This window comes from Suillus paluster (assembly GCF_016628075.1).
Source record: "Suillus paluster strain FC165 chromosome Unknown EDB91scaffold_112, whole genome shotgun sequence".
Lineage (NCBI taxonomy): Eukaryota > Fungi > Basidiomycota > Agaricomycetes > Boletales > Suillaceae > Suillus > Suillus paluster.
This window is the reverse complement of record NW_024537672.1, coordinates 116,513-125,891: the sequence shown is the minus strand read 5'-3', so window position 1 is coordinate 125,891 and position 9,379 is coordinate 116,513. Positions and strand designations below refer to the sequence as shown.

Genomic DNA, 9,379 nt, shown 5'->3' with positions numbered 1-9,379 from the left:
ACCGTCGGTCTCCAAAGGTCGCTTCAAGGTTATCCAGAACGGTGGACGACTACACAACAAGTGTTGAGTCTTGTCGCAAAGCATGCTCCTCGCCTAATGAGTGAATTTCCCTCTCACTCAGAAGTATCTATTCGCAAGCATGGAACATTTCCCTTCATTCGAGTTCTGCACTCGACAGCAGGTGAAAATTTGGTCCAATGGATCGCACAGGATGTCATCAGCGGAGCACTTGGAAACATCAACTCGATCAAGCATCTCTCTCCGTCAAACAAGCTGTCCGCCAGTTCATCGCAACCGAGGAGATATCCAACACTTGTATCGGCTTAGTAGAGGAGCGCTATAGAGATACCACCGTCTGGCCCGGCCTCCTTGTCTTGCGTGGACTACTGGCCTGTGGTATTTTGGTGTACGCCCTCAAAGAACGTCGCTGGCGAGTGGACTATGGCCTCGCCCCAAAACGAACGATGTTAGCCGTTCCATTCCGTGCTAAAGACATGCCCTCGCTGCGGGCAGAGTTTGGTCATCCGGACATTGCTGTCACCCTCACGTGCTTGTCATACTACTATGCGGGCCTCACGCTCCAGCAGCTGATGTTGTGCTTCGAGCTTCTGCTGAAGCAGGATAATCCCGCCTCGAGTATGAATCCTGGTTGCTTGGACTTCAGTCCGTCCCAGAAAGTCTACGCCACCTTAGCGGTATCAATACAGAATCCGCGGAGCAGCTCCGTGACCTCCAGCAACTGTTCGCATCCAACAAGGGCAGTCATAGATTTCTACCTGTCTCGAGTAGTTTTTCCCAAGGAAGCCAAGGGATTCCCCAACAAGCTCACCTGCTCCGGTGTGGGATCTCGCTCAAGAGAAGAGACATCTCACAACCGGCTTTTCTGGTACAAACGACAATCGCTATCTGCTACCAAGCTCAATGGTGCAGCATGACCTCGATTACCAACGCAGCACGAACGCTCGAGTCCTAGCATTTCTTCTTCGCCCAGAAAACGACTGCTACAGATGCATACCGCCCGGCCAAAAGGTGGAAACATTTCATCGATGCCCTGGTCGCACAAACTCCCGAGGTTCGCGTGCTCCTGGATGTAGGTGCGCAGATGCTGGAATTGAAGAATCAGGAGTTGGCAGAAGCATGGCTTCGAGCCAAGCGCGACGCCCAAGCTGCAGTCTTCGTCAATGACGACGATGAAATCGTCATTGTTAGTCGGAATGGGGCAGTTGAGCCCTTTGCATCGTCCCCCTTTTCCCAGCAGCTCGATCAGTGCGTCGTATATCTAGACGACGCCCATACTAGAGGAACAGATGTCAAGCTGCCTTCCGGGTTCCGAGCTGCTGTCACGCTTGGCCCCAAAGTCACGAAAGACCGCCTGACCCAAGGCTCGTGATTTTAGAATCCATGATATTAGTTTCCATATTAACCAATTACAAAGGATGCATGCGAATGCGGAAGCTGGGAAATGGGCACTCAGTAATGTTCTTCGCTCCGACTGAAGTTGATCGGAGCATTCGTTCGGCGACTCAGAAAGCCAATACCGACTGTGTCGATGTGGCAGACATCCTGTATTGGGCGATGCGCGAAACCTGTCTTGATATTCAGATGCGTGCATCCCACTGGGCTCAACAGGGATCGGACTTCAGTACGCGGCATTCCGCGTGGATTCAATTCTCGCACGCCCCCTACCACTTCGATTTCCACCCTGGAGACAGCCTGGTTGCAGCCAGAGGAGCGTTCATTGGAGGATCTGTACGCACCACGCAGTTCTTTACAGCTATCCCAGGTTTGCGATCCAGACGTTCAAAAGAAGTGCGAGGAGCTCGGAGTTCTAATTGGCTCCCGAAAGGAGCATGGATGAGGAACAAGAAAGGGAGATAGTGCACGAGGTGGAGAGAGAGACGTCAAGTGGAAAGGCCGCCCAGGGTAGAACCTGCAGCCCACGAGCTGCACGCGCACGTTCTTCAATTCGTCCAGACCGGCCAAATTCCCGCGGGATCTTCTGCGTTCATTCCAGTGCTATCCAGTCTTGACAACACCACTGCTGCGTTCCACGAGGGCGATCAGTGGGCACAAAATGTTTTAGTCACCCTTGACTTCGCTCGCACGGTGGAAATGTTCTATGCTCAAAAGGAGGATGATTATCTGCGACCCGTCAATTGGGTTATAATCAGTGACATTGGACGCTGCCAAGTGCTGGTGGTCGTGAGCCCGTACGAAGCAAACACACTGCTACCTGATATCCGCAGAAGCAATGCAGTCCACCTGTGCATCTACACTCCTCGCACCACAAAAAATATGCAGGCATGCAATGACCTTCGACTCTACTGTGTTCCTTCGACGCCACGGTTGACACCACAAGATCCTCTGATTTTCCAGCTCGACCTTTTTGCAGGCCAGCTCTATTTCTCAAATTATGAGATGTATCTCCGCGTTTGCAGCTTCTTGGGACTTAACGCGCCAGATTTGGGGGACAAGGACTTGATAGCTGATAGCGATGGATTCATCAGCGAGGAGAATCGCCCTTCTGCGAGAGCATCGTGCTCGTTCAAGCGATCCCAGCTTCCCGCACTGAAGGAGTTGTTCGGAATGAGAAGAAAAGGCATGGGGTATCTTCCAACTCACGTCGGAAAGATGCTCAATGGCCGCATTCTGACTGAGGAGGATTTTCTCGACTGAGTGCCAGGTCTCTTGAGCGTGAGTTTTAGCGCCTCCCTCTCTGTCGGGACTCTGATTGACTGCAGTTGTAGTCAACAGCGGCTGTATCAACACGTAATATTGTGACGTTCTCCGTAAGTGTATTTGTAGTCGAATCTATAGGTTTTGTTACTCGAACAGACGTTGAGTATTTCCATGTCGATCGAAATACTCGGAATTTGATCCACCTCAGTGCATAGTAATAGTGTTATGATTCTATCATGCAGTCGAAAGACAGATATCCCTGATCCATTAGTGGAGGTAGTATCTCGTTCGTATAGTTCTTCGCAGCCAGGGCTCGCCAGCGAGCAAGAGCCGAGTCCAGCATCCGGCCTGTCTATGGTAATATTGGGATGTGACGGAGTTCCAGTCACTACCGCGACGGCGGCGACTGCGGGAAGTGTCCGCAGGTGTCGTAGCTTGTTGTGATGGTGATGGCGTGCTCTGCATTGCTCCGCTGGCTTGCTGCATGACATGGGTATTGGGAAGTTGAGAGGAGCTGGCAGCTGGCTTCTTTCTAGCCTGATAGCCCCCCCGCGTGAAAATGAGTCACTGATAAAGAATCGAGAAGGGAACAAAGCGTACAGATTTTGCTGCTGTGCGCGGGACCTCGACGATTGGTGGCACTTGCAACTGGATGTCGGATACCAGAGACGAAGTCTTGAGTCCAGCTTACAGGACAGGATCGAGATTAGGCGTTGCGCTCAGTCGTCCCGTGTGGATCGAAGGAACGGCGCTAGAACAAGGATGAGCGACCAAGGAGCCGTCGACGTAGTAATGCGGCATGATGATGACGTCGCCCGTGGAATGGAGTACCACGCAATGTAGAGAACTAATGTTTCTGTCAAGAGGGACTATAGTATAGACGGAAATTACATACATCTCATGCATCGTCAGAAAATCCTCGGGGTATTCGACGTGCGTCTCGATTCGCAGAGCTCGTTGTCGTGTAGCATCAGCCTAGGATGTAGGTGCTCAAAATCAGCTAAACATCAGTAAAATACGACAGTATTCTGTCGTGAATGAAGATCAATCCGCGAAGGTTGTGAAGAGACCCCAATGTTGCAACACACCCGCTGGAAGAATGCGTGGATCCTTGGTCGTCAGTGTGATGAGATGAAGAAGAAATGCATTCAACTTGCTCACATTTTCTAATAGAATGTTGTCGAAGCCAGTTTGTCTAGCGATAGCAGAAAAGGTGGTGTTCAGTTTCATCGTGTAGGTAAAGACATCCGCTCTCTATACGCTATGATTCACCGCCTTTGTTATGGCGCTGGATCTGTTCAACTATTCTTCACACGCAAAACTCACACACGCACAGACGTCACACACACACAAACGAGACGCACACATAATCACTCCGTCGCATACACACTCTTGTACCGTAGAAAAATTAGTACTGCACTATTAGATCTGACATGATTCGATAATCAATTTATATTGCAGACAAGGCTGCTGATGAAGGGTTCTATAAACGAATCTTTTTAAGGCCCGGCTGGTAGACGAGATGGAGCGATGAGAAGTGAGTAGGTCTCGGAGTGAAACTGCACTGAGAGTCGCCAGCATTGGCAGCAAAGCCTCGAATCTTTTTAAGGCCTGGCCGGTGGACGAGACGGAGTGATGAGAAGTGAGTAGGTCTCGGAGTGATGATCAATTTATATTGCAGAGGCTGCTAATGAAGGGTTCTATAAGCGCCAATCAAGTAGAGTCCAAGGGCAAAAAAAAACGCACCGAAGCCGCCAGCATTGGCAGCAAATCCTCGGCTGGTGGACGAGAGCGAGAAAAGAAGACGGAAAGCTGCCAGTATTGGTGTCAAAAAGATGTTCGCGCTGGGTGGATCCTTGATGTAAGTGTCGATGAGGAGTGAGTAGGTCTCGGAGTAAATGATTTTCATTGTTCGAATGAACCAACTAACATTTAACGGAGAATTCGATGGAATAGGAATTAAATCATGAAATTGACTAGGCCCAGTAGGGTTAAGAACGGAGGATTCAAAGGAGCGAGGTGAATCAAAGCACGAAATTAGGATTAAGAAAGAAGGATTTAAAGGTGCGAGAAAAATTAAAGGGAACCGTAGAAGTAGTACTGTGGCTGCAATGGGATTGTGATAAGATGTTCGAGTTCTATGGAACAAAATTAAAGCCAAAGTTTAATAGAACCAATGAAGTAGTCGGTTGTCCAAGGGTTGTGCAATGGACGCGACAACTGGATCATTGACATCTGGGTGGCCGCGCAATATATCTTTCAATGTGGGCTCAACTGAAACGAGAGGCTGGAAGAGTGGTCGATTAAGTATCGGCATTGCGGACACATGATTCTGAATGTTTGTAAAGACTTCTGAGTCTTGGAGGTCGATGTAGGGTTCTTCATCTTTGATTGATGGCATCATCAAATTCTGGCGTGGAGCACGTCTCAGAGGTGAGATTGACATTCCTTTCAGACTAGCTGGCAGTGTGTCGAGGCCATCATCTGCATCAGAGTCGGGACCGAACACTGTAAAATTACAGGTGTTAGATGGTCAAGTAGACAATGAAAGCACTTAACACTTACATTTAACAGATTTCGCCACCTGGTTCTCCATTTTCGATGCGATGGGTTGACCACGAGCTGATTTAAATATGTTTTGTTAGTAGTGTTGTTTCAGCATACAGTCTGAACAGTAGTACTTACTTCCACGCGATCTCTTTAAAGCTGGTTCTTGATGTGTATCACGTTCGTTGGACTGCATCAAGCGTTTTGGACGAGCTGGAGTAAGTAGTAACAGTTAAACGAATTTTAAACACAGTCACTGAGAGTGTGCACGTGAGAGCTTTAAATCCACCAACTGATCTTGGGAACATTGTATATGTCATCCAAACTATCTTCAAGTTTAAATTGATATTTGCTGTCACTATCGTCGCTGTTGTCATCATCTATATCAATAACGACCATGTCCGGATCCCAGTGTGCATAAATATGCTCAGGTACGTATGTCCGGATACCTATTGCACATACATTGATTAGAACATCCCTGATGAATTTATTAACAGCTCACCAATAAAAACATTTGTCTGTTGAAGAGGGGCATTATTTCTGCCTTTGTACCGTTCAAGATGTTTGCCGTTCAGAAATGGGTCAGGTGCGACACTCAGCCTGCGGTTCTCTTTCGAAATCAACACCCATTCAGATGCTCCATTATCTATGGCCTTCCCCTTTACATCACCTGCCTTTACAGAGTCGAGGTATCCAAAGACCTTTGGAAAAAGTCTTCGAATGTAAGCATCAACCTCATCAAATGTCCAGTCTGGGCAAAAGCTGAAATCCACACTGTCGTTCTCAGACTGATCTCCGTCAAAGTGAGCACATCCCCGTCGTTTAAACTTTGACATCTCTGTCCTGACAGGCGGGATCGTGATCATCAACTCTCCTTTGTCCTGTCGGTCACTGGGTAAGTTCATAGTTATTGTGTGCTTAGGCTAACATACATCAAGGTAATTGATCAAGACAGCAACGGCACCGACTTTGATCCGGATTTGTCCTTGCTTCGAAGAACTGGCCTGTCTTAAGGATATTGCCCTGCCCTAGGTAACATTGATTATTTCGGAGGCACAAAAGTCAGGCAAATTTACTCACTGTGAATTTCCGTTTTACAGGTGGGCGGAATCCTGCGATCACCTCACCTCTTGCAGGTAGCCGTCTTCTGACTGTTGGACAACACATTGAATTTGAGTTCCAGGTCTTGTCCGGCTTTCCGAGCGAGTGATTGCTTGTATATAGCTGTCACTCCAACTTGTTCTTTTGCGGTTGTGACGGGCCTTGGTGGAGTACTCCAAGTCTGATCTAGTATGGGAGGTACTGACAGCTCGGCCACTGATGCAGGCCGTTGGGGTCGAGGATGTTTGCTCTTGCTGTGCAAACATTCTGCACAAAGCTCTTTTTGGCCAACTGGAAGATTCGTAGGTGCGGAGTACTCTTCGCAATCGCAAGCTACTGATTCGTTAGGGTTGCCCTTGCAATAAACTTGCTTCGACATTCCGAGTGAGATGGAAGAGAGGACTGGGACACAAACAAGCCGGCGAGGTGCAGAATTTGTATGTGGTAGGTTCCTAATTCTATTTCGAATTTTGTGAAGTACTATTGAATTAGAAAAATACATCTGCTTCAAAATGACCTAGAATGCTAGCCGCTTGAGCCCATAATGTTGAGCGAGTCCTCCAGATAGGGTCTGCTAACGATACTTCAACATAATTCTCCCTCCGTCGTCCGACTCGTAGATGTTCAGTTGTGTTTTCATCATACTCATCTTCACCCTCCTGTAAATTGTATCCCTCCGGTACAATACCATCCATGACGACCTCCTCAAGTATTTCAAAGAATGAATTTTCATCTTCTTCATTCTGAAAAGGAGTATTACCATCTGCGACCTCAACAGCGTCATGTTGGACATCGTTTGCTTGATCCCGCTCGATGCGGCCAATAATACTATCTTCATCTGATTCATCCGACTCGTCATTTGGGTGGCCAGCACCTGTCTGATTGCGACCGTGGACCAACTCTCTGCCATGAATACCATAATAGCGCTGCAGGATTGCAGGATGTATCCCCTCAAACTCATCTTCATAGATGCCTAATGACGCCTGTCCTAGAAGGCGCATATCCTTCATGGTTGTGAGACAATAATTCTGCGGCACCGAGTATTCACTGACCTGAGGGCTTTGATCCTTGGTATCAGAACCATGAATAGGATGGGAGTTCCATTCTTGTTGAAACTGTCGGCAATCATTGTTGAGTGCATTCAAGAAGAGCGCGCTAAGGAGCCAAAGATGCCCAGGCCTGTCAACATCAAGTTTGTGAAGTCGTTCAAGCCTGGTAAAGAATGCCCGCCATCGGCGTGCAAATTGTGTGCTGACTTCAACCCACAATCGTTCAATACGAGAATTCCGTGTTGATCTATCAGGCATCGTTAGTCAAGTAAATTTCCAGGGGGCTCCACTTACGATCCCCATAAGAACGAGCCGCGATTGTGGCCATTTGTCACAACCATGTGCGTAGCAACTTGAAGGTTCTCCCCTCCGCGATCCCCACGAACTGTCATGAATGTTCAGACTACATCTAAATTTCAATTATCAAACTCTAAGTCACCTATCCGATAAGATTAGATTAGATAAGATCCCTGATAAGATAAGATGGATAACCGATTAACGATCACTATCTTTACATCACATCTATACTACATCGACGTCATCTGTAACCCTAGACATCCGAAGTCATCACATCCTTAGAAGTCCTACGATTAGGCAACCAGGCTACATCATATGCATCTGCACGCCTCTATGATCGAACCACAACCGAGAGTCCTTATAAAGCTATCTCTCGAAGAGTCATCATCCCTTCACACCGCAGACCTTTCACTTCCCACACATGACATGTTAAGAGTTACCTCTGTCATTCACCGAACCCCTTACATAAGAACCTGTTGCACAGTCACAGCTGGAACCCTGAACCCTATCACAGAAGCGCCACTCATAGAGAAGCATGCTCATTACCGAAGACCCTGGAGAACCCCTAGATCCGATCGTACCCGATACATCTCCAGATCCTATCTCTTATCGAGATCCTTAATCACCACTCGAGACTTCTTGTCACAGAACTCCCTCACCCTTCTTCATCTCTGCTTACCCTGAATAGAAGCAGAACCCTGAGAACCCTGCTTAATCACCGATACCCCTATGGACCCTTTTCCCTTTCTTGTAGTTGATTGGTTGATAAGACGCCCTATACCCTAGGCGCAATGTTATGATCTTATATAGATATATCACTACCTTTCATACTCAGATATCTCCACCTAGAGAATAGTATATAGTTTAGGTCGTAGTCAGTAGTACTCCTTAGACTTAACCTCTTCGTTCCTACCTTGTGTAGACAGAGACGTTCACTCTCAATATCATCTATTCTCTTATCCTTTGACGAGTCCTAGTGGTTGTGGGATACCTTTGCCAATCAGTGAACGTTGATCATAACACGAACACGAGATGGCATGCCATACTCATTCCTTGCGTGCATGAACAACTCCAACACCGTTGATGCGCAATTATTTGTGCTGGCCCTTAGTGCTGTTATCTGTTGAAAGTAAGGTTATTACACTTATTTTGTCGCTTTCATAAATTGATGGATTTACGGTGCAAACAATACCCGTCAATGAATCCGTGAATGACAAAGCCCCACTGAATGACCTTGTGATGACCATCCATATGCCATAGTGCATTTGGTCGAGCAACTTGGTACTTTCATCTTCTGGTAACACGTTGTTCTCTCAGCCTTTGTCCCAGCCTGTCAACTTTGTGCAGGGACCGCCAAACACGACGCTGCTGGACTCGAATACTTTGGTACCGAAGGAAGCCAACAAGGTACCGGAATCCTGACTCCGGTTTGCGTTCTTTATAGGTAAGGCTTTTTCGCACGGATTCCCAACTGATACACATATAGTTGACGAACATCAAACGGACGGTGTCAAAAACTCACAGCAGTACATACATTTATTCTCGTTCACTCGGTGGGCACATAGTCGTTCTTTGAACGATGCTGTCCTACATTCATCACTTCGAAATCGTGAATCTTACTTCCGACGTGATGGTTGTGATTCCTCTAGCCTGATCGTTAACTATTGCTCCAACTTCCCTTCAAATGTGAGTTTGAACAATATGAG

At 47.5% G+C, this 9,379-nt stretch overlaps 6 protein-coding genes across 6 annotated transcripts; 3 read left to right on the top strand and 3 right to left on the bottom strand.

The window, feature by feature from the left end:
- On the top strand, nt 1-1,168 carry EDB91DRAFT_82798 (uncharacterized protein). Its single transcript, XM_041328531.1, has 2 exons — nt 1-62; nt 122-1,168. The coding sequence occupies exon 2, from the start codon at nt 198-200 to the stop codon at nt 933-935; it is 738 nt and encodes a 245-aa protein (XP_041171099.1). The 5' UTR covers nt 1-62; nt 122-197; the 3' UTR covers nt 936-1,168.
- EDB91DRAFT_1229351 (uncharacterized protein) lies at nt 1,073-2,022 on the top strand. Its single transcript, XM_041321040.1, has 2 exons — nt 1,073-1,382; nt 1,436-2,022. Exons 1-2 carry the CDS (start codon nt 1,103-1,105, stop codon nt 1,876-1,878), a joined length of 723 nt encoding a protein of 240 aa, XP_041171098.1. The 5' UTR covers nt 1,073-1,102; the 3' UTR covers nt 1,879-2,022.
- Nucleotides 1,996-2,743, top strand: EDB91DRAFT_82779 (uncharacterized protein). Its single transcript, XM_041328530.1, has 2 exons — nt 1,996-2,694; nt 2,742-2,743. The coding sequence occupies exon 1, from the start codon at nt 2,113-2,115 to the stop codon at nt 2,674-2,676; it is 564 nt and encodes a 187-aa protein (XP_041171097.1). The 5' UTR covers nt 1,996-2,112; the 3' UTR covers nt 2,677-2,694; nt 2,742-2,743.
- A 1,621-nt stretch (nt 2,744-4,364) lies between these two features.
- On the bottom strand, nt 4,365-4,631 carry EDB91DRAFT_1167406 (uncharacterized protein; the record flags this gene model as incomplete). The annotated part of the gene is made up of 1 exon (XM_041320052.1): nt 4,365-4,631. Exon 1 carries the CDS (start codon nt 4,586-4,588, stop codon nt 4,367-4,369), a length of 222 nt encoding a protein of 73 aa, XP_041171096.1. The 5' UTR covers nt 4,589-4,631.
- Nucleotides 4,632-4,843: 212 nt separating this feature from the next.
- EDB91DRAFT_1086997 (uncharacterized protein) lies at nt 4,844-7,768 on the bottom strand (the record flags this gene model as incomplete). The annotated part of the gene is made up of 10 exons (XM_041316156.1): nt 4,844-5,187; nt 5,245-5,301; nt 5,365-5,439; nt 5,520-5,675; nt 5,729-6,107; nt 6,159-6,249; nt 6,354-6,785; nt 6,907-7,331; nt 7,380-7,623; nt 7,671-7,768. The coding sequence occupies 10 exons, from the start codon at nt 7,766-7,768 to the stop codon at nt 4,844-4,846; spliced, it is 2,301 nt and encodes a 766-aa protein (XP_041171095.1).
- Nucleotides 7,769-8,861: 1,093 nt separating this feature from the next.
- EDB91DRAFT_1039512 (uncharacterized protein) lies at nt 8,862-9,116 on the bottom strand (the record flags this gene model as incomplete). The annotated part of the gene is given in 2 exon segments (XM_041312862.1): nt 8,862-8,957; nt 8,976-9,116. Coding segments are annotated over 2 exon segments (237 nt in total), but the record flags the coding sequence as incomplete, so codon positions are not given.
- Between the last annotated feature and the right edge of the window lie 263 nt (nt 9,117-9,379).

What these genes read in the sequence shown, in the direction of transcription:
- EDB91DRAFT_82798 (XM_041328531.1), top strand. Translation starts at nt 198, where the DNA reads ATGGATCGCACAGGATGTCATCAGCGGAGCACTTGGAAACATCAACTC.
- EDB91DRAFT_1229351 (XM_041321040.1), top strand. Translation starts at nt 1,103, where the DNA reads ATGCTGGAATTGAAGAATCAGGAGTTGGCAGAAGCATGGCTTCGAGCC. An exon ending in GAAAGACCGCCTGACCCAAG is followed by an intron (nt 1,383 to 1,435) that starts GCTCGTGATTTT and finishes CCAATTACAAAG; the next exon opens with GATGCATGCGAATGCGGAAG.
- EDB91DRAFT_82779 (XM_041328530.1), top strand. Translation starts at nt 2,113, where the DNA reads ATGTTCTATGCTCAAAAGGAGGATGATTATCTGCGACCCGTCAATTGG.